Source organism: Corvus moneduloides, chromosome 34, assembly GCF_009650955.1.
Source record: "Corvus moneduloides isolate bCorMon1 chromosome 34, bCorMon1.pri, whole genome shotgun sequence".
Lineage (NCBI taxonomy): Eukaryota > Metazoa > Chordata > Aves > Passeriformes > Corvidae > Corvus > Corvus moneduloides.
Genome location: NC_045509.1, coordinates 927,550 through 950,806, shown reverse-complemented (window position 1 = coordinate 950,806; position 23,257 = coordinate 927,550). Strand labels below are relative to the sequence as shown.

Below are 23,257 nucleotides of genomic sequence, written 5' to 3'. Positions count from 1 at the left end.
GCACCGACCCCCCCCCCCCCCCCACCCCATGGGGAGCTGCCCCCCACCCTGGGGGCGGCCCTGCCCCACGGGGTGTCCCCCCCCTAACCCCAGTGGGTGTCGTTACCCCCTCCCCACCCCACAGAGATCTCCCCCCCCATAGGGCGTCCCCCCACCCCGAGGGGTGCCGCCCCCCACCCCTCACCCCCTGGGTGCCCTCCCAGTGTCACCCGTAACCCCCCCGCTGTCCCCTGAGTGTCCCCGTGTCCCCCCACCCGCCCCACGGGGAGCCACCGCTGCCCCACGGGGTACCACCCCCACTGCCCACCCTGGTGACCCCACCGGGGGTCCCCGTGTCCCCCCACCCCGCCCCACGGGGTACCACCCCCGCTGCCCACCCTGGTGACCCCACCGGGGTCCCTGTGCCCCCCGGTCCCCATCCCACGGGGTACCACCCCCACTGCCCACCCTGGTGACCCCACCGGGGGTCCCCGCGCCCCCCCAGCCCCCACCCCGCCCCACAGCGAACCACCTCTGCCCCCCGGCACCCCCTAAGCCCCCTCTCTTTGCCCCCAGCCCACCATGCCCCCGCTGCTGGCCCCGCTGCTGGCCCTGCTGCTGGCCCTGCTGCTGGCCCTGTGCCCCCCGGGCCGCTGCCCCCCGGCCCCCACGCAGCCCCACGCCATCCGCCTGGAGGGCGACCTGACGCTGGGGGGGCTGTTCCCGGTGCACGCCCGCGGCCCCGCCGGGGTGCCCTGCGGGCCGGTCAAGAAGGAGAAGGGCATCCACCGGCTGGAGGCCATGCTCTACGCGCTGGACCGCGTCAACGGCGACCCCCGCGTGCTGCCCAACCTGACGCTGGGTGCCCGCATCCTGGACACCTGCTCCAGGGACACCTACGCGCTGGAGCAGGCGCTGAGCTTCGTGCGCAGCCTCCTGCCCCCCGAGGGCGGAGAGGGACGCTGCCCCGACGGCTCGGCCCCGCGCCGGCCCCCGCCCGAGCGCCTGGTCGGGGTCATCGGGGCGTCCGCCAGCTCCGTGTCCATCATGGTGGCCAACGTGCTGCGGCTCTTTGCGGTGAGCTGGGGGGCTCGGGGGGCTCGGAGGGATACTGGGGATGTGGAGGGGCTTGGGGGACGTGGAGGGGCTTTGGGGATGTGGAGGGGCTTTGGGGACTCGGCCAGCTCTGTGTCCATCATGGTGGCCAATGTGCTGCGGCTCTTCGCGGTGAGCTGGGGGGCTCAGGGGGCACTGGGGATGTGGAGGGGACTTGGTGACTTGGCCAGCTCCATGTCCATCATGGTGGCCAATGTGCTGCGGCTCTTTGTGGTGAGCTGGGGGGCTCAGGGGGCTCGGGAGGACACTGGGGACGTGGAGGGGCTTTGGGGACTTGGCCAGCTCTGTGTCCATCATGGTGGCCAATGTCCAGTGGCTCTTCGCGGTGAGCTGGGGGGCTCGGGAGGACACTGGGGACGTGGAGGGGCATTGGGGACTCAGCCAGCTCTGTGTCCATCCTGGTGGCCAATGTCCAGCGGCTCTTTGTGGTCAGTGGGGTGTTGGGGGGCATTGGGGACTTTTGGGGGAACGTGGGGGTGCTTTGGATGGGGGGGACCCTGAGGGGACATGGGACAGCAGTGTCCCCACACTGTCCCCATGGTGTCCACTCCCTGTCAGGGGGGGCTTGGACACCTGGTCCCCCTCTGTCCCCCCCCCTCCCCCGCCTCGGGTCCCTTCCAGAACCTTCCCCGGGTGTTACCCACAATCCCCTGGGACGGCAGCGAATGGCCCAGGGGGATTAGGGGGGATTAGGGACAGGGACAGGGACAGCGAGGGGGGGTCCCACAGCACCGCCTCTCCTGCGTGTCCCCAGTGGCCCCCGCGGGTCCCCTTGTCCCCAGCCCCCCAGCCCTGGGGCTGAGCCCCCGAGCTGGCGGACCCCTGGGTGTCCCCCCGTGTCCCCGATGTCCCCAGACCCCCCGGATCCAAATCCCCCGAGCTGGCGGACCCCTGGGTGGCCCCCTGTGTCCCTGTGCCCCCCAAACTCCCCCAATGCCCCCCTGCCGTGTCCCTGATGTCCCCGATGTCCCCGATGCCCCCCTGTCCCTGCTGTGTCCCCGATGCCCCCCTGTCCCTGCCACATCCCTGCCGTGTCCCTGATGTCCCCGATGTCCCCAATGTCCCTGATGCCCTGTCCCTGCCATGTCCCCAATGCCCCCCTGTCCCTGCCGTGTCCCCGATGTCCCTGATGTCTCCAATGCCCCCGATGCCCCCCGTCCCTGCCATGTCCCTGCTGTGTCCCTGATGTCCCCGATGCCCCCTATATGCCCAATGCCCCCCTGTCCCCGATGCCCCCGTCCCTGCTGTGTCCCTGATGTCCCCGATGTCCCCGATGCCCCCCTGTCCCTGAGCCCCTCGATGCCCCCGTCCCTGCCATGCCCTCGATGCCCCCCGTCCCTGCCGTGTCCCCGATGCCCCCTGTCCCTGCCGTGTCCCTGATGTCCCCAATGCCCCCCGTCCCTGCCGTGTCCCTGCCGTGTCCCCAGTGTCCCTGATGCCCTGTCCCTGCCATGTCCCCGATGCCCCCGTCCCTGCCGTGTCCCTGCCATGTCCCCGCCGTGTCCCCGATGCCCCCTGTCCCTGCCGTGTCCCCGATGCCCCCTGTCCCTGCCGTGTCCCTGCCGTGTCCCTGATGTCCCCGATGCCCCCGTCCCTGCCGTGTCCCTGATGTCCCCGATGCCCCCGTCCCTGCCATGCCCACGATGCCCTCCGTCCCTGCCGTGTCCCTGATGTCCCCGATGTCCCCAGATCCCCCAGATCAGCTACGCCTCCACGGCCCCCGAGCTGTCGGACCCCGGCCGTTACGAGTTCTTCTCGCGGGTGGTGCCGCCGGACTCGTACCAGGCGCAGGCCATGGTGGCCGTGGTGCGGGCGCTGGGCTGGAGCTACGTCAGCACGCTGGCCTCGGAGGGCAACTACGGCGAGAGCGGCGTCGAGGCCTTCGTGCAGAGCTCCCGCGAGGCTGGTGGGTGCTGGGTTATACTGGGAGCACTGGGTTATAGTGGGAGGGGCAGTGGGTTATAGTGGGAGGGGCACTGGGAGCATTGGGTTATACTGAGAGGGGCAGTGGGTTATACTGGGAGGGCAGTGGCTTTTACTGGGAGCATTGGGTTATACTGGGAGGGGCAGTGGGTTATACTGGGAGAGGCACTGCGTTGCACTGGGAGCACTGGGTTATAGTGGGAGGGGCACTGGGAGCATTGGGTTATAGTGGGAGGGGCACTGGGAGCATTGGGTTATACTGGGAGGGGCAGTGGGTTATAGTGGGAGGGGCACTGGGAGCATTGGGTTATAGTGGGAGGGGCAGTGGGTTATGCTGGGAGGGGCAATGGGAGCATTGGGTTATACTGGGAGAGACACTGGGTTGCACTGGGAGCATTGGGTTATACTGAGAGGGGCAGTGGGTTATACTGGGAGGGCACTGGGAGCACTGGGTTATAGTGGGAGGGGCACTGGGAGCATTGGGTTATACTGGGAGGGGCAGTGGGTTATAGTGGGAGGGGCACTGGGAGCATTGGGTTATACTGGGAGGGGCAGTGGGTTATAGTGGGAGGGGCACTGGGAGCATTGGGTTATACTGGGAGGGGCAGTGGGTTATAGTGGGAGGGGCACTGGGAGCATTGGGTTATACTGGGAGGGGCAGTGGGTTATAGTGGGAGGGGCACTGGGAGCATTGGGTTATACTGGGAGGGGCAGTGGGTTATAGTGGGAGGGCACTGGGAGCATTGGGTTATACTGGGAGGGGCAGTGGGTTATAGTGGGAGGGGCACTGGGAGCATTGGGTTATACTGGGAGGGGCAGTGGGTTATAGTGGGAGGGGCACTGGGAGCATTGGGTTATACTGGGAGGGGCAGTGGGTTATAGTGGGAGGGGCACTGGGAGCATTGGGTTATAGTGGGAGGGGCAGTGGGTTATGCTGGGAGGGGCAATGGGAGCATTGGGTTATACTGGGAGAGACACTGGGTTGCACTGGGAGCATTGGGTTATACTGAGAGGGGCAGTGGGTTATACTGGGAGGGCACTGGGAGCACTGGGTTATAGTGGGAGGGGCACTGGGAGCATTGGGTTATACTGGGAGGGGCAGTGGGTTATAGTGGGAGGGGCACTGGGAGCATTGGGTTATACTGGGAGGGGCAGTGGGTTATACTGGGAGGGCACTGGGATCATTGGGTTATACTGGGAGGGGCAGTGGGTTATAGTGGGAGGGCACTGGGAGCATTGGGTTATACTGGGAGGGGCACTGGGTTATAGTGGGAGGGCACTGGGATCATTGGGTTATACTGGGAGGGGCAGTGGGTTATACTGGGAGGGCACTGGGAGCATTGGGTTATACTGGGAGAGGCACTGGGTTATACTGGGAGGGGCACTGGGAGCACTGGGTTATACTGGGAGGGGCAGTGGGTTATACTGGGAGGGCACTGGGAGCATTGGGTTATACTGGGAGAGGCACTGGGTTATACTGGGAGGGGCACTGGGAGCACTGGGTTATACTGAGAGGGCACTGGGAGCATTGGGTTATACTGGGAGGGGCACTGGGTTATAGTGGGAGGGCACTGGGAGCATTGGGTTATACTGGGAGGGGCAGTGGGTTATACTGGGAGGGCACTGGGTTATACTGGAAGGGCACTGGGATCATTGGGTTATACTGGGAGGGCACTGGGTTATACTGGGAGGGCACTGGGAGCACTGGGTTATACTGGGAGGGGCATTGGGTTATACTGGGAGGGCACTGGGTTATACTGGGAGGGGCATTGGGTTATACTGGGAGGGGCATTGGGTTATACTGGGAGAGGCACTGGGTTATACTGGAAGGGCACTGGGCCATACTGGGATGTACTGGGAGGGTGATTTCTGGGGGGGGGGAGGTGCTGCCCCCTCAGTGACCACTGGTGAGCCACTGTGGGAAGGGTGGTACCAGTCCACACCAGTCCACACCAGTCCATACCAGTCTATACCGGTCCGTACCGGTCCGTACCGGTCCGTACCGGTCCGTACTGGTCCGTACTGGTGCAGGGGGCCTGTGCATCGCCCAGTCCATCAAGATCCCGCGGGAGCCGAAGCCGGGGGAGTTCGCCAAGGTCATCGGGCGCCTGATGGAGACGTCGACGGCGCGCGGGGTGGTGATCTTCGCCAACGAGGACGACATCCGGTGAGAGCAGGGCGCGCCAGTACGCACCAGTACGGACCAGTGCGCACCAGTACAGACCAGTACACACCAGTACGGACCAGTGCGCACCGGTACACACCAGTACAGACCAGCACAGACCACTGTGCACCAGTACGGACCAGTACACACCAGTACAGACCAGCACAGACCACTGTGCACCAGTACGGACCAGTACACACCAGTACACACCAGTACGGACCAGTGCGCACCGGTACAGACCAGTACACACCAGTACGGACCAGTGCGCACCAGTACAGACCAGTGCGCACCGGTACAGACCAGTACACACCAGTACGGACCAGTGCGCACCAGTACAGACCAGTGCGCACCGGTACAGACCAGTACACACCAGTACGGACCAGTGCGCACCAGTGCGCACCAGTACACACCAGTACACACCAGTACGGACGAGTGCGCACCGGTACACACCAGTACAGACCAGCACAGACCACTGTGCACCAGTACGAACTAGTACACACCAGTACAGACCAGTACACACCGGTGCGCACCAGTGCACACCAGTACAGACCAGTACAGACCAGTACAGACCAGTACAGACCGGTGCACACCAGTACACACCAGTGCGCACCGGTACAGACCAGTGCGCACCAGTACACACCAGTACAGACCAGTACAGACCAGTACAGACCGGTGCGCACCAGTACACACCAGTACACACCAGTGCGCACCGGTACAGACCAGTGCGCACCAGTACACACCAGTACAGACCAGTACAGACCAGTACAGACCGGTGCGCACCAGTACACACCAGTACACACCAGTGCGCACCGGTACAGACCAGTGCGCACCAGTACACACCAGTACAGACCAGTACAGACCAGTACAGACCGGTGCGCACCAGTACACACCAGTACAGACCAGTACAGACCGGTGCGCACCAGTACACACCAGTACACACCAGTGCGCACCGGTACAGACCAGTGCGCACCAGTACACACCAGTGCGCGCCAGTGCACGCCAGTGCGCGCCAGTGCGCACCAGTGCGGACCAGTACAGACCGGTGCGCACCGGTACAAACCAGTGCGCACCAGTACACACCAGTGCGCACTGGTGCTCACCAGTACAGACCAGACCAGTGCGCACCAGTGCACACCAGTACAGACCAGTACAGACCGGTGCACACCAGTACAGACCAGTGCACACTGGTGCGCACCAGTGCACACCAGTACACACCAGTACAGACCAGTACACACCAGTACAGACCAGTGCGCACCGGTGCGCACCAGTACACACCAGTACAGACCAACACAGACCGGTGCGCACTGGTGCACACCGGTACACACCAGTACAGACCAGTACAGACCAGTGCGCACCAGTACAGACCAGTACACACCAGTGCACCCCAGTGCGCACCTGTACAGACCAGTGCACACCAGTACAGACCAGTACAGACCAGTACAGACCAGTGCGCACCAGTACAGACCAGTACAGCTCAGTACGGACCAGTGCGCGCCAGTACACACCAGTGCACACCAGTACACACCAGTACAGACCAGTACACACCAGTACAGACCAGTGCACACCAGTGCACACCAGTACACACCAGTACACACCAGTACAGATCACTGCGCCCCAGTACACACTGGTGCGCACCAGTACACACCGGTGCGCACCAGTACAGACCAGTGCATCCCAGTGCACACCAGTACACACCAGTGCACCCCAGTGCGCACCAGTGCACACCACTGCGCACCAGTACACACCGGTACGCACCAGTGTGCCCCAGTACACACCAGTGCGCACCAGTTCATCCCAGCGCACACAAGTGCACCCCAGTGCACGCCAGTACACACTAGTACACACCAGTGCACACCAGTACACACCAGTGCATCCCAGTGCACCCCAGTACACACCAGTGCGCACCAGTGCACACCAGTACACACCAGTGCACCCCAATGCCCCCCAACCCATTCCAGTCCCTCCCAGTAACTCCTCAGGCCCCCAGTCCATCCCAGTAGCCCCTAGTCCATCCCAGTAGCCCCCCCAGCCCATTCCAGTCCCTCACAGTAACCCCCCAGTGCCCCCAGTCCATCCCAGTAGCCCCCCAACCCATTCCAGTCCCTCCCAGTAACCCCCCAGTGCCCCTGAGTCCATCCCAGTAGCCTCTGAGTCCATCCCAGTAGCCCCCCCAACCCATTCCAGTCCCTCCCAGTAACCCCCCAGTGCCCCTAGTCCATCCCAGTAGGCCCTGAGTCCATTCCAGTCCCTTCCAGTAGCCTGAGTCCATCCCAGAACACCCCCCAGCCCATTCCAGTCCCTCCCAGTAACCCCCCAGTGCCCCTGAGTCCATCCCAGTAGCCTCTGAGTCCATCCCAGTAGCCTGTCCATCCCAGTAGCCCCCTCAGCCCATTCCAGTAGCCTCTGAGTCCATCCCAGTAGCCCCTAGTCCATCCCAGTAGCCCCCCCAGCCCATTCCAGTCCCTCCCAGTAACCCCCCAGTGCCCCTGAGTCCATCCCAGTAGCCCCTAGCCCATCCCAGTAGCCTCTGAGCCCATCCCAGTAGCCCCTAGTCGATCCCAGTAGCCCCTCCAACCCATCCCAGCCCCTCCCAGTAACCCGCCAGTGCCCCTAGTCCATGCCAGCAGCCCCCCAGCCATCTCCAGTCTCCCCCAGTGCCATCCCAGCAGCCCCCCAGCCCCTCCCAGTCCATCCCAGTCTCCCCAGCAGCCGTGTCCCGCAGGCGGGTGCTGGAGGCGGCCACCCTGGCCAACCTCTCGGGCCACTTCTCGTGGGTGGGCTCGGACAGCTGGGGCGCCAAGATGGCCCCGGTGCAGGGCCTGGAGGAGGCGGCGCACGGGGCCATCACCATCCTGCCCAAGCGCGCCTCGGTGCCCGGTGAGCGCGGGGCACTGGGAGGCACGGGGAGGCACTGGGAGGTGACTGGGAGGTGATTGGGGGGCACTGGGAGGTACTGGGAGGTGATTGGGGGGCACTGGGAGGTGATTGGGGGGCACTGGGAGGTACTGGGGGGTGATAGGGAGGTGATTGGGGAGCACTGGGAGGTGATTGGGGGGCACTGAGAGTGACTGGGAGGGACTGGGAGGTGATTGGGAGGTGATTGGGGGGGACTGGGAGGTGATTGGGGGGGACTGGGAGGTGATTGGGGGGCACTGGGAGGGACTGGGGGACACCGGGAGGTGATTGGGGGGGACTGAGAGGCACCGGGAGGGACTGGGAGGTGATTGGGGGGACTGGGAGGTGACTGGGAGGTGATTGGGGGGGACTGGGAGGTGATTGGGGGGCACTGGGACGTGATTGGGGGGCACTGGGAGGTACTGGGAGGCACTGGGAGGTGATTGGGGGGGGACTGGGAGGTGATTGGGGGGCACTGGGAGGTGATTGGGAGGTGATTGGGGAGCACTGGGAGGTGATTGGGGGGCACTGAGAGTGACTGGGAGGGACTGGGAGGTGATTGGGAGGTGATTGGGGGGGACTGGGAGGTGATTGGGAGGTGATTGGGGGGGACTGGGAGGTGATTGGGGGGCACTGGGAGGGACTGGGGGACACCGGGAGGTGATTGGGGGGGACTGGGAGGGACTGGGAGGTGATTAGGGGCCACTGGGAGGTGATTGGGGGGCACTGGGAGGGACTGGGAGGTGATTGGGGGGCACTGGGAGGTGATTGGGAGAGACTGGGGCAAACTGGGGTGGGACTGGAGATCACGGGGGGGATCTGGGGGGGTTGGGGGTGCTGTGGGGGCACCCGGGGGTCCCCCGTGCCCCTCTGGGCTCCCCGTGCCCCCGTGGGCTCCCCCGTGGCTCTGTGGGGTCCCCGTGGCTCTGTGGGGTCCCCTGTGACTTTGTGGGGTCCCCGTGCCCCTTTGGGCTCCCCATGACCCTGTGGGGTCCCCGTGCCCCTGTGGGCTCCCCCGTGCCCCTCTGGGCTCCCCCGTGGGCTCCCCCGTGCCCCTCTGGGCTCCCCCGTGCCCCTCTGGGCTCCCCCGTGGGCTGCCCCGTGCCCCTCTGGGCTCCCCCGTGGGCTCCCCCGTGCCCCTCTGGGCTCCCCCGTGCCCCCGTGGGCTCCCCCGTGCCCCTCTGGGCTCCCCATGACCCTGTGGGCTCCCCCGTGCCCCCGTGGGCTCCCCCGTGCCCCTCTGGGCTCCCCCGTGGGCTGCCCATGACCCCGCGGGCTCCCCGTGCCCCGCAGGCTTTGACGAGTACTTCACGTCGCGCTCTCTGGAGAACAACCGCCGCAACCTCTGGTTCCACGAGTTCTGGGAGGACGATTTCAACTGCCGCCTGCCCCACGGCGCGCCCCACAGCGAGCCCGCGGGGGGCCCCGGCGGCGCCGTGCGCAAGTGCACAGGTACCCCCGCCCCACAGGGACCCCATAGGGACCCCCGCCCCACAGGGACCCCATAGGGACCCCCGCCCCACAGGGACCCCACAGGGACCCCACAGGGACCCCACAGGTACCCCCGCCCCACAGGGACCCCCGCCCCACAGGGACCCCACAGGGACCCCCGCCCCACAGGGACCCCAGAGAGACCCCACAGGAACCCCCGCCCCACAGAGACCCCACAGGGACCCCATAGGGACCCCACAGGTACCCCCGCCCCACAGGGACCTCACAGGGACCCCACAGGTACCCCCGCCCCACAGCGGCCCCATAGGGACCCCACAGGGACCGCAGAGAGACCCCACAGGTACCCCCGCCCCATAGGGACCCCAGAGAGACCCCCGCCCCACAGGGACCCCACAGGGACCCCACAGGGACCCCACAGGTACCCCCGCCCCATAGGGACCCCATAGGGACCCCACAGGTACCCCCGCCCCACAGGGACCCCAGAGAGACCCCAGAGAGACCCCACAGGTACCCCCGCCCCATAGGGACCCCAGAGAGACCCCCGCCCCACAGGGACCCCACAGGGACCCCACAGGGACCCCACAGGTACCCCCGCCCCATAGGGACCCCATAGGGACCCCACAGGTACCCCCGCCCCACAGGGACCCCAGAGAGACCCCAGAGAGACCCCACAGGTACCCCCGCCCCATAGCGACCCCATAGGGACCCCACAGGTACCCCCGCCCCATAGGGACCCCAGAGAGACCCCATAGGGACCCCACAGGTACCCCCGCCCCATAGGGACCCCACAGGGACCCCGGAGAGACCCCATAGGGACCCCCGCCCTACAGGGACCCCACAGGTACCCCCGCCCCACAGCGGCCCCATAGGGACCCCAGAGAGACCCCACAGGGACCCCCGCCCCACAGCGACCCCACAGGGACCCCACAGGGACGCCACAGGTACCCCTGCCCCATAGGGACCCCAGAGAGACCCCGCAGGGACCCTCGCCCCACAGGGACCCCATAGGGGCCGCAGAGAGACCCCTGCCCCACAGCGGCCCCACAGGGACCCCAGAGAGACCCCACAGGGACCCCCGCCCCACAGCGACCCCAGAGAGACCCCACAGGGACCCCCGCCCCATAGGGACCCCATAGGGACCCCACAGAGACCCCCACCCCACAGCGACCCAATAGGGACCGCAGAGAGACCCCCGCCCCACAGCGACCCCAGAGAGACCCCACAGGGACCCCCGCCCTATAGGGACCCCAGAGAGACCCCCGCCCCACAGGGACCCCAGAGAGACCCCCACCCCACAGGGACCCCAGAGAGACCCCCGCCCCACAGGGAGCCCAGAGAGACCCCATAGAGACCCCACAGGTACCCCAGCCCCAGGATTGGGGTGTACCCTGGCGGGTTTGGGGTGCCCATGCCAGGTCTGGGGTGTCCCTGGCAGGTTTGGGGTGTCCCTGGCAGGTTTGGGGTGCCTCTGGCGGGTTTGGGGTTTCCATGCCAGGTCCGGGGTGTCCCTGGTGGGTTTGGGGTGCCCCTGGCAGGTTTCGGGTGCCCATGGCAGGTTCGGGGTGCCCCTGGCAGGTTTAGGGTGATGTTTGGGGTCCGAACCCGCCCTGGCCCCGCAGGCCTGGAGCGCAGGAGCGGGAGGGGAAAGTGGGGTTCCCCTGGCAGGTTCGGGGTGCCCCTGGCAGGTTTAGGGTGCCCCTGGCAGGTTTAGGGTGATATTTGGGATCCGAACCTGCCCTGGCCCCGCAGGCCGGGAGCGCATCGGGTGGGACTCGCCCTACGAGCAGGAGGGGAAGGTGGGGTGTCCGTGGCAGGTTTGGGGTGTCCGTGGCAGGTTTGGGGTGCCCATGCCAGGTCTGGGGTGCCCCTGGCAGGTTTAGGGTGCCCCTGGCAGGTTTGGGGTGATGTTTGGGGTCTGAGCCAGCCCTGGCCCCGCAGGCCGGGAGCGCATCGGGCGGGACTCGCCCTACGAGCAGGACGGGAAGGTGGGGTGTCCCTGGTGGGTTTGGGGTGCCCCTGGCAGGTTTAGGGTGCCCATGGCAGGTTTGGGGTGTCCCTGGTGGGTTTGGGGTGATGTTTGGGGTCTGAGCCAGCCCTGGCCCCGCAGGCCGGGAGCGCATCGGGCGGGACTCGCCCTACGAGCAGGAGGGGAAGGTGGGGTGCCCCTGGCAGGTTTAGGGTGCCCCTGGCAGGTTTGGGGTGCCCATGGCAGGTTTGGGGTGATATTTGGGATCCGAACCTGCCCTGGCCCCGCAGGCCGGGAGCGCATCGGGCGGGACTCGCCCTACGAGCAGGAGGGGAAGGTGCAGTTCGTCATCGACGCCGTGCTGGCCATGGCGCACGGGCTGCACTCGCTGCTGGGCGAGGCCTGCCCGGGGGGGGGGCTCTGTGCCCACATGGACCCCCCCGACGGGCGCCGGCTGCTCACCCACATCCGCAGGGTGGCCTTCAACGGTACTGGGGGCACTGGGAGGCGCTGGGGGGCACTGGGAGGGGGCTGGGGGCACTGGAGAGCGTACTGGGATGTACTGGGAGACACTGGGATATGTTGGGGGGGCACTGGGAGGGGGCTGGGGGCACTGGAGAGCGTACTGGGAGACACTGGGATGTGCTGGGGAGGTACTGGGAGGGGGCTGGGGGCACTGGAGAGCGTACTGGGATGTACTGGGAGACACTGGGATATGTTGGGGGGGCACTGGGAGGGGGTAGGGGCACTGGAGAATGTAGTGGGATGTACTGGGAGACACTGGGATATGCTGGGGGGGCACTGGGAGGAGGTAGGGGCACTGGAGAATGTAGTGGGATGTACTGGGAGACACTAGGATATGCTGGGGGGGCACTGGGAGGGGGTAGGGGCACTGGAGAATGTACTGGGATGTACTGGGAGACACTGGATATGCTGGGGGGGCACTGGGAGGGGGTAGGGGCACTGGAGAATGTAGTGGGATGTACTGGGAGACACTGGGATATGCTGGGGGGGCACTGGGAGGGGGTAGGGGCACTGGAGAATGTAGTGGGATGTACTGGGAGACACTGGGATATGTTGGGGGGGCACTGGGAGGGGGTAGGGGCACTGGAGAATGTAGTGGGATGTACTGGGAGACACTGGGATATGCTGGGGGGGCACTGGGAGGGGGTAGGGGCACTGGAGAATGTAGTGGGATGTACTGGGAGACACTGGGATATGCTGGGGGGGCACTGGGAGGGGGTAGGGGCACTGGAGAATGTAGTGGGATGTACTGGGAGACACTGGGATATGCTGGGGGGGCACTGGGAGGGGGTAGGGGCACTGGAGAATGTACTGGGATGTACTGGGAGACACTGGGATATGCTGGGGGGGCACTGGGAGGGGGTAGGGGCACTGGAGAGCGTACTGGGATGTACTGGGAGACACTGGGATATGCTGGGGGGGCACTGGGAGGGGGTAGGAGCACTGGAGAATGTACTGGGATGTACTGGGAGACACTGGGATATGCTGGGGGGGCACTGGGAGGGGGTAGGGGCACTGGAGAGCGTACTGGGATGTACTGGGAGACACTGGGATATGTTGGGGGGGCACTGGGAGGGGGTAGGGGCACTGGAGAATGTAGTGGGATGTACTGGGAGACACTGGGATATGCTGGGGGGGCACTGGGAGGGGGTAGGGGCACTGGAGAATGTACTGGGATGTACTGGGAGACACTGGGATATGCTGGGGGGGCACTGGGAGGGGGTAGGGGCACTGGAGAATGTACTGGGATGTACTGGGAGACACTGGGATATGCTGGGGGGGCACTGGGAGGGGGTAGGGGCACTGGAGAGCGTACTGGGATGTACTGGGAGACACTGGGATATGCTGGGGGGGCACTGGGAGGGGGTAGGGGCACTGGAGAATGTACTGGGAGACACTGGGATATGCTGGGGGGGCACTGGGAGGGAGCTGGGAGCACTGGGAGTATACTGGCACATACTGAGAAGCACTGGGATATACTGGGAGGGAACTGTGGGGCACTGGGGCCTTACTGGCATGAACTGGGAGGCACTGACGGCCATACTGGGAGCACTGGTTTGCCCTGTAAGTGGGGTCACATTGACGCTGGGGGGGGGTCACTGACCTATACTGGTCCCTACTGATTTCTACCGGTCCGTACTGGTTTCTGCTGGTCCGTACTGGTTTCTACCGGTCCGTACTGGTTTCTACTGGTCCGTACTGGTGCGCAGGCAGCGCGGGGACGCCGGTGTCCTTCAACGAGAACGGGGACGCCCCCGGGCGCTACGACATCTTCCAGTTCCAGGGGGGCAACGGCAGCGGCGCCTACCGGGCCGTGGGCCAGTGGGTGCAGGGCCTGCACCTGCAGGTGGGTCCGGGACCCCCCAGACCCCCCCAGCCACCCCTGGGTGCCCCCCGTGGGTGCCCCCCGTGACCCCATCATCAACTGGGAGGGTCCCAACTGGGGGCACTGGGTTGGGGTTTCCCTGGGTGCCCTGGAGGGGTGGGTGGGATGGCTGTGGGGTGGGGGTCTCCTCTGGACACCTGGGCCCCCTTGGGTGGCCCCTTGTGGCCTCCTGTGACCCCCGTGGGCAACTGGGGGCACTGGGTGGGGGAGCTCCTGTTCCCCCTGGGGGGGTGTCTATGGGGGGGGGGTTGGGGGAACCATGGGGTGTCCATGGGGGGGTTTGGGGTGTCCATGAGGGGTTTGGGGTGTCCATGAGGAGGTTTGGGGTGTCCATGGGGGGGTTTGGGGTGTCCATGAGGGGGTTTGGGGTGTCCGTGGGGAGGTTTGGGGTGTCCATGGGGGGGTTTGGGGTGTCCATGAGGAGGTTTGGGGTGTCTATGAGGGGTTTGGGGTGTCCATGGGGGGGTTTGGGGTGTCCATGAGGGGGTTTGGGGTGTCCGTGGGGAGGTTTGGGGTGTCCATGGGGAGGTTTGGGGTGTCCGTGGGGAGGTTTGGGGTGTCCATGAGGGGGTTTGGGGTGTCCATGGGGAGGTTTGGGGTGTCCATGGGGGGGGTTTGGGGTGTCCATGAGGAGGTTTGGGGTGTCCATGGGGGGGTTTGGGGTGCCCATGAGGAGGTTTGGGGTGTCCATGAGGAGGTTTGGGGTGTCCATAAAGGGTTTGGGGTGTCCATGGGGAGGTTTGGGGTGTCCATGAGGGGGTTTGGGGTGTCCATGGGGAGGTTTGGGGTGTCCATGCGGAGTTTGGAGTGTCCATGAGGGGTTTGGGGTGTCCCTAAAGGGTTTGGGGTGCCCATGAGGAGGTTTGGGGTGTCCATGGGGGGGTTTGGGGTGTCCATGAGGGGTTTGGGGTGTCCATAAAGGGTTTGGGGTGTCCATGGGGGGGGTTTGGGGTGTCCATAAAGGGTTTAGGGTGCCCATGCGTAGTTTTGAGTTGCCCATGCAGAGGTTTGGGGTGCCCATGGGGAGGTTTGGGGTGTCCCTAAATGGTTTGAGGTGCCCATGCAGAGGTGCCCATGCGGAGGCTTGAGTTGCCCATGTGGAGTTTTGAGGTGCCCATGCGGAGGTTTGAGTTGCCCATGTGGAGTTTTGAGGTGCCCATGCGGAGGTTTGAGTTGCCCACACAGAGTTTTGAGTCGCCCACGCAGAGGTTTAGGGTGCCCATGCGGAGTTTTGAGGTGCCCACGCGGAGTTTTGAGGTGCCCACGCGGAGTTTTGAGTTGCCCACGCAGAGGTTTAGGGTGCCCATGCGGAGTTTTGAGGTGCCCACGCGGAGTTTTGAGTTGCCCACGCAGAGGTTTAGGGTGCCCACGCAGAGTTTTGAGTCGCCCACGCCCAGTTTTGAGTCGCCCACGCGGAGTTTTAGGGCACCCACAGCGCCAATCCGGAGCATCCACAGCACACCCCCTCCCCGTTCCCCCCTCCCAGGAGGACGCCATGGCCTGGGGCGGGGGCCCCAACTCCTCGTCGTCGCCGCCGCCGTCGGTGTGCAGCCTCCCGTGCGGCCCCGGCGAGCGCAAGAAGCCGGTGAAGGGGGTGCCGTGCTGCTGGCACTGCGAGCTCTGCGGGGGCTACCAGTACCGGGCCGACCTGCTCACCTGCCTGCCGTGCGCCCCTCACCTGCGCCCCACGCGCAACCGCACCGCCTGCCGCCCCACGCCCGTGCTGCGCCTCCGCTGGGCCGACCCGTGCGCCGCCGTGCCGCTGGCGCTGGCCACGCTGGGGCTCATGGCCACCGCCTTCGTGCTGGCCACCTTCGTGCGGCACCACGAGACGCCCATCGTCAAAGCGTCGGGCCGCGAGTTGAGCTACGTGCTGCTGGCCGGCATCGCGCTGGTTTATGCCATCACCTTCCTCATGGTAGCCGAGCCCGGCGTGGGCGTGTGCGCCCTGCGGCGCCTCTTCCTGGGCATGGGCATGAGCCTGACCTACGCCGCGCTGCTGACCAAGACCAACCGCATCTACCGCATCTTCGAGCAGGGTGAGGGGCTGGGGGGCACAGGGTGAGGGGCTGGGGGGCACGGCGGGGCGTGTGGGGGGCACAGGAGGGGCAGGAGACGGGGGTGAGGGGCTCGGGGGCACGGCGGGGGTGTGAGGACAGGGGTGAGGGGCATGGGGGGACACAGGGTGAGGGGCTGGGGGGCACAGGAGGGGCGTGGGGGGCACAGGAGGGGCAGGAGACCGGGGTGAGGGGGATGGGGGGGACACAGGGTGAGGGGCTGGGGGGCACGGCGGGGCGTGTGGGGGGCACAGGAGGGGCAGGAGACATGGGGGGGACGCAGGGTGAGGGGTGAGGGGCACAGCGGGGTGTGGGGACAGGGCTGAGGGGCATGGGGGGACACAGGGTGAGGGGCTGGGGGGCACGGCGGGGCGTGGGGGGGGCACAGGAGGGGCAGGAGACATGGGGGGGACGCAGGGTGAGGGGTGAGGGGCACAGCGGGGTGTGGGGACAGGGCTGAGGGGCATGGGGGGACACAGGGTGAGGGGCTGGGGGGCACGGCGGGGCGTGGGGGGCACAAGGAAGGGCAGGAGACCGGGGTGAGGGGCATGGGGGGGGACACAGGGTGAGGGGCTGGGGTCTCACCCACGCCGTGCTGGGCACCAAGACCGACTGCATTGGGCGCATCTTTGAGCAGGGTGAGGGGGGGCACAGGGCCAAGGTGAGGGGGGGCACAGGGCCAAGGTGAGGGGGGCACAGGGTGAGGGTGAGGGGGGCACAGGGTGAGGGTGAGGGGGGCACAGGGTGAGGGTGAGGGGCACAGGGTGAGGGTGAGGGGCACAGGGTGAGGGGGGCACAGGGTGAGGGTGAGGGGGGCACAGGGTGAGGGGGGCACAGGGTGAGGGTGAGGGGCACAGGGTGAGGGGGGCACAGGGTGAGGGTGAGGGGCACAGGGTGAGAGGGGCACAGGGTGAGGGTGAGGGGGGCACAGGGCCAGGGTGAGGGGGGGCACAGGGTGAGAGGGGCACAGGGTGAGGGTGAGGGGGGCACAGGGTGAGGGGGGCACAGGGTGAGGGTGAGGGGCACAGGGTGAGGGGCACAGGGTGAGGGTGAGGGGCACAGGGTGAGGGGCACAGGGTGAGGGGGGCACAGGGTGAGGGGGGCACAGGGTGAGGGTGAGGGGGGCACAGGGGGTGGGAGCCTGGGGTGAGGGGCAGCAGCTGCCGGACAAGGGGCAGGGCCCCACCCTGTCCCCAAGGGCACAGGGGACTTACGGGGCCTCCAAGAGTTCCGGGGTTCCAGGCAGGAATCCCCCCAGGTGGGGCAGACCCCAGGGACCTCCAAAGCCCCTCAGGGACCCCCAACCTCTCCCCCCCAAATCCTCCTCCTCACCCCTGGGCAAAAAGCAAAAACCCCCCAAATACCCCAGGGACACCCCAAATACCCCCAGGGACACCCCAAATACCCACAGGGACCCCCAAATACCAGCAAAAACCCCCCCAAATACCCCCAGGGACCCACAAATACCCCCAGGGACCCCCCCAAATACCAGCAAAATCCCCCAAATACCCCAGAGACCCCCCAAATTCTGGCAAAAACCTCCCAAATACCAGCAAACTCCCCCCCAAATACCCCAGGGACCCCCCAAATACCCCCACGGACCCCCCAAATACCCCCACGGACCCCCCAAATACCAGCAAAACCCCCACGGGATCAACCCCAAGGACCCAGGGTGGCCTCCCCCCCCCCCAAACCCCTCAACCCAGGCGAGTTCCGGGGGTACCAGCACCCCCCAAACCCCACCGTGTGCCCCCAAATACCCCCCGGGACCCCCCAAATACCCCCAGAGACCTCTAAATACCCCCAGGGACCCCCCAAATACCCCCTGGGACCCCCCAAATACCCCCAGAGACCTCTAAATACCCCCAGGGACCCCCCAAATACCCCTAGGGACCCCCAAATACCCCCAGGGACCTCTAAATACCCCCAGGGACCCCCCAAATACCCCCAGGGACCCCCAAATACCCCCAGGGACCTCCCAAATACCAGCAAAAACCCCCCAAATGCCCCTAGAGACCCCCCAAATACCCCAGGAACCCCCCAAATTCTGGCAAAAGCCCCCCAAATACCCCCAGGGACCCCCCAAATACCCCCAGGGACCCCCAAATACCCCCAGGGACCTCCCAAATACCAGCAAAACCCCCACGGGATCAACCCCAAGGACCCAGGGTGGCCTCCCTCCCCCAAACCCCTCAACCCAGGCGAGTTCCGGGGGTACCAGCACCCCCCAAACCCCACCGTGTGCCCCCAAATACCCCCCGGGACCCCCCAAATACCCCCAGAGACCTCTAAATACCCCCAGGGACCCCCCAAATACCCCCAGGGACCCCCAAATACCCCAGGGACCTCTAAATACCCCCAGGGACCCCCCAAATACCCCCTGGGACCCCCCAAATACCCCCAGAGACCTCTAAATACCCCCAGGGACCCCCCAAATACCCCCTGGGACCCCCCAAATACCCCCAGAGACCTCTAAATACCCCCAGGGACCCCCCAAATACCCCTAGGGACCCCCAAATACCCCCAGGGACCTCTAAATACCCCCAGGGACCCCCCAAATACCCCAGGGACCCCCAAATACCCCCAGGGACCTCCCAAATACCAGCAAAAACCCCCCAAATGCCCCTAGAGACCCCCCAAATACCCCAGGAACCCCCCAAATTCTGGCAAAAGCCCCCCAAATACCCCCAGGGACCCCCAAATACCCCCAGGGACCCCCACATACCCCCAGGGACCTCCCAAATACCAGCAAAACCCCCACGGGATCAACCCCAAGGACCCAGGGTGGCCTCCCTCCCCCAAACCCCTCAACCCAGGCGAGTTCCGGGGGTACCACCCCCACCCCCAAACCCCACCGTGTGCCCCCAAATACCCCAGGGACCCCCCAAATACCCCAGGGACCCCCCAAATACCAGCAAAAACCCCCCCAAATACCCCCAGGGACCCCCCAAATACCAGCAAAAAGCCCCCCAAATACCCCCAGGGATACCCCAATACCAGCAAAATCCCCCAAGTACCCCAGGGACCCCCCAAATTCTGGCAAAAAAAAACCCCAAATACCCCCAGGGACCCCCCAAATACCCCAGAGACCCCCCGAATACCAGCAAAACCTCCACGGGATCAACCCCAGGGACCTGGGCTGGACTCCCTCCCTTCAACCCAGGCGAGTTCTGGGGGTACCACCCCCACCCCCCAAACCCCACCGTGTGTCCCCCCCCCCCCCAGGGAAGCGCTCGGTGACGCCGCCGCGTTTCATCAGCCCCACCTCGCAGCTGGTCATCACCTTCACGCTCAGCGGCCTGCAGCTGGTGGCCGCGGCCACTTGGCTACTGGTGCGACCACCTCACGCCCTCATCGACTACGAGATGGGCCGGACCCCCGACCCCGAGGCGGCGCGGGGGGTGCTGCGGTGCGACATGGCCGAGGGGGCCACGCTGGCGTGCCTGGCGTACGCGCTGCTGCTGATGCTCACCTGCACCGTGTACGCCGTGAAAGCGCGCGGCGTCCCCGAGACCTTCAACGAGGCCAAGCCCATCGGCTTCGCCATGTACACCACGTGCGTGGTGTGGCTCGCCTTCGGCCCCATCTTCTTCGGCGCCGCGCAGTCGGCGGAGAGGGTGAGCGCGGGGAAATTTTGGGATGGGGGGTGGTTGAGGGGGTGGGGGGGGTGTTTGGAGGGGTTGTTGAGGGGGTTTGGGGGGTGGATGTGGGGTCATTGAGGGGGTTTGGGGGGTTATTGAGGGGGTTTGGGGGGTCCCTGGGAGCACTTGGGAGGTGTTGGGGGGGGTCATTGAGGGGGTTTGGGGGGTCATTGAGGGGGTTTTGGGGGGTTATTGAGGGGGTTTGGGGGGTCATTGAGGGGGTTTTGGGGGGTTATTGAGGGGTTTGGGGGATGCTTGTGGGGTCACTGAGGGGATTTGGAGGTCATTGAGGGGATTTGTGGGTCATTGAGGGGGTTTGGGGGGTCACTGAGGGGGTTTGGGGGTCACTGAGGGGGTTTGTGGGGTCATTGAGGGGATTTGGAGGTCACTGAGGGGGTTTGGGGGGTCATTGAGGGGATTTGTGGGGTCATTGAGGGGGTTTGGGGGGTCATTGAGGGGATTTGTGGGTCACTGAGGGGGTTTGGGGGTCACTGAGGGGGTTTGTGGGGTCATTGAGGGGATTTGGAGGTCACTGAGGGGGTTTGGGGGGTCATTGAGGGGATTTGGAGGTCACTGAGGGGGTTTGGGGGGTCATTGAGGGGATTTGTGGGGTCATTGAGGGAGTTTGTGGGGTCATTGAGGGGATTTGTGGGTCACTGAGGGGGTTTGGGGGGTCATTGAGGGGGTTTTGGGGGGTTATGGAGAGTGTTTGGAGGATGTTTGTGGGGTCACTGAGGGGATTTGTGGGGTCATTGAGGGGGTTTGGGGGGTCATTGAGGGGGTTTTGGGGGGTTATTGAGGGGTTTGGGGGGTCCCTGGGAGCACTTGGGAGGTGTTGGGGGGGGTCATTGAGGGGGTTTGTGGGGTCATTGAGGGGATTGTGGGGTCATTGAGGGGATTTGTGGGTCACTGAGGGGGTTTGGGGGGTCATTGAGGGGGTTTGGGGGGTCACTGAGGGAGTTTGTGGGGTCATTGAGGGGATTTGGAGGTCACTGAGGGGGTTTGTGGGGTCATTGAGGGGATTTGGAGGTCACTGAGGGGGTTTGGGGGGTCACTGAGGGGATTTGGGGGGGTCATTGAGGGGGTTTGGGGGGTCATTGAGGGGGTTTGGGGGGTCATTGAGGGCGTTTGTGGGGTCCTCGAGGGGATTTGGGGGTCCCCTGGGGGCACTTGGGGAGTGTTTGGGGGGTCATTGAGGGGATTTGGGGGTCCCTGGGAGTCCCTGAGGGGATTTGGGGGGGTCATTGAGGGGATTTGGGGGGTCTTTGTGGGGTCACTGAGGGGATTTGGAGGTCCCCTGGGGGCCCTTTTGGGGCTCAGACAGATTTTGGGGTGCCGTTTTTGGGCTCAGAGGGATTTTGGGGCTCAGATGGGTTTTGGGGTGCCGTTTTTGGGGCTCAGAGGGATTTTGGGGCTCAGAGGGATTTTGGGGTGCCGTTTTTGGGGCTCAGATGGATTTTGGGGCTCAGAGGGATTTTGGGGCTCAGAAGGATTTTGGGGTGCCGTTTTTGGGGCTCAGAGGGATTTTGGGGCTCAGAGGGATTTTGGGGTGCCGTTTTTGGGGCTCAGAGGGATTTTGGGGCTCAGATGGATTTCGGGGCTCAGAGGGATTTTGGGGCTCAGAGGGATTTTGGGGTGCCGTTTTTGGGGCTCGGATGGATTTTGGGGCTCAGAGGGATTTTGGGGTGCCGTTTTTGGGGCGCAGAGGGATTTTGAGGCTCAGAAGGATTTTGGGGTGCTATTTTTGGGACTCAGATGGATTTTGGGGCTCAGAGGGATTTTGGGGTGCCGTTTTTGGGGCTCAGAGGGATTTTGGGGCTCAGAGGGATTTTGGGGTGCCGTTTTTGGGGCTCAGAGGGATTTTAGGGCTCAGATGGATTTTGGGGCTCAGAGGGATTTTGGGGCTCAGAAGGATTTTGGGGTGCCATTTTTGGGGCTCAGAGGGATTTTAGGGCTCAGAGGGATTTTGGGGTGCCCATTTTGGGGCTCAGAAGGATTTTGGGGCTCAGAGGGATTTTGGGGCTCAGATGGATTTTGGGGCTCAGAAGGATTTTGGGGTGCCGTTTTTGGGGCTCAGAGGGATTTCGGGGCTCAGAGGGATTTTGGGGTGCCGTTTTCGGGGCTCAGAGGGATTTTGGGGCTCAGATGGATTTTGGGGCTCAGAGGGATTTTGGGGCTCAGAAGGATTTTGGGGTGCTATTTTTGGGGCTCAGATGGATTTTGGGGCTCAGATGGATTTTGGGGTGCCGTTTTTGGGGCTCAGATGGATTTTGGGGCTCAGAGGGATTTTGGGGCTCAGAGGGATTTTGGGGTGCCCATTTTGGGGCTCAGAGGGATTTTGGGGCTCAGAAGGATTTTGGGGTGCTGGTTTTGGGGCTCAGAGGGATTTTGGGGCTCAGAGGGATTTTGGGGTGCCGTTTTTGGGGCTCAGAGGGATTTTGGGGCTCAGAGGGATTTTGGGGTGCCGTTTTTGGGGCTCAGAGGGATTTTGGGGTGCCGTTTTCGGGGCTCAGATGGATTTTGGGGCTCAGAGGGATTTTGGGGTGCCGTTTTTGGGGCTCAGAGGGATTTTGGGGCTCAGAGGGATTTTGGGGTGCCGTTTTTGGGGCTCAGAGGGATTTTGGGGTGCCGTTTTTGGGGCTCAGATGGATTTTGGGGCTCAGAGGGATTTTGGGGTGCCGTTTTTGGGGCTCAGATGGATTTTGGGGCTCAGAGGGATTTTGGGGTGCTATTTTTGGGGCTCAGAGGGATTTTGGGGTGCTGTTTTCGGGGCTCAGATGGATTTTGGGGCTCAGAGGGATTTTGGGGTGCCGTTTTTGGGGCTCAGAGGGATTTTGGGGCTCAGAGGGATTTTGGGGTGCCGTTTTTGGGGCTCAGAGGGATTTTGGGGCTCAGAGGGATTTTGGGGTGCCGTTTTTGGGGCTCAGAGGGATTTTGGGGTGCCGTTTCGGGCCGCAGGTGCACGTGCAGATGGCCACGCTGACCGTGTCCATGAGCCCCTTGGGGTGGTTGGGTTTGGGGGGCTCAGAGGGATTTTGGGGTGCCGTTTTTGGGGCTCAGATGGATTTTGGGGCTCAGATGGATTTTGGGGTGCCGTTTTTGGGGCTCAGAGGGATTTTGGGGTGCCCTTTTTGGGGCTCAGAGGGATTTTGGGGCTCAGAGGGATTTTGGGGTGCCGTTTTTGGGGCTCAGAGGGATTTTGGGGCTCAGAGGGATTTTGGGGTGCCGTTTTTGGGGCTCAGAGGGATTTTGGGGTGCCGTTTCGGGCCGCAGGTGCACGTGCAGATGGCCACGCTGACCGTGTCCATGAGCCTGTCGGCCTCGGTGCCGCTGGGGCTCCTCTACGCGCCCAAGGTTTACGTGATCCTGCTGCACCCCGAGCGCAATCAGCCCAAGCGGCCCCGCGCCGACCCCCCCCCGTAGGGACCCCCCCCCCCACCCGGGGCACCCCCAAACCCCTGCAGCCCCCGGCCCCGGCACCCCCTCCCCACAATAAAGCTGCTCCTGCAAAACCCCCGAAATCCCTTTGTTTTTGGGGGGAGGCAGAGCTGGGGAAGGGGGTGCAGGGAGTTTATTGGGGTTTTTTATGGGGAGGGGTTTTTTTTGGGGGGGGGGGGGGGATCCCCCGTTTTCAGCAGGATTTGGATGCTGGGG

The 23,257-nt window shown here is 64.7% G+C and overlaps 1 protein-coding gene across 3 annotated transcripts; it reads left to right on the top strand.

The window, feature by feature from the left end:
• The first annotated feature begins 583 nt into the window (after positions 1–583).
• On the top strand, positions 584–23,031 carry LOC116437242 (metabotropic glutamate receptor 6-like). 3 transcript variants are annotated; one of them, XM_032094850.1, is made up of 10 exons: positions 584–1,056; positions 2,785–3,001; positions 5,050–5,185; positions 7,905–8,059; positions 9,371–9,529; positions 11,786–11,983; positions 13,730–13,866; positions 15,392–15,944; positions 19,188–19,579; positions 22,877–23,031. In XM_032094850.1, exons 1-10 carry the CDS (start codon positions 781–783, stop codon positions 23,024–23,026), a joined length of 2,373 nt encoding a protein of 790 aa, XP_031950741.1. In that variant the 5' UTR covers positions 584–780; the 3' UTR covers positions 23,027–23,031. The 3 variants fall into 3 exon arrangements, with proteins under 3 accessions (XP_031950741.1, XP_031950740.1, XP_031950742.1); XM_032094849.1 differs by lacking the exon at positions 584–1,056 and adding an exon at positions 1,173–1,206; XM_032094851.1 differs by lacking the exons at positions 584–1,056; positions 2,785–3,001 and adding an exon at positions 4,458–4,645 and having other exon boundaries at positions 4,740–5,185.
• Positions 23,032–23,257: the final 226 nt, after the last annotated feature.

Excerpts from the sequence above, each read along its gene's own strand:
- LOC116437242 (XM_032094850.1), top strand. The coding sequence starts at position 781 with ATGCTCTACGCGCTGGACCGCGTCAACGGCGACCCCCGCGTGCTGCCC. Across the intron at positions 9,530-11,785 it reads CGCCGTGCGCAAGTGCACAG|GCCGGGAGCGCATCGGGCGG; the intron begins GTACCCCCGCCC and ends CTGGCCCCGCAG. Across the intron at positions 13,867-15,391 it reads TGCAGGGCCTGCACCTGCAG|GAGGACGCCATGGCCTGGGG; the intron begins GTGGGTCCGGGA and ends CCCCCCTCCCAG.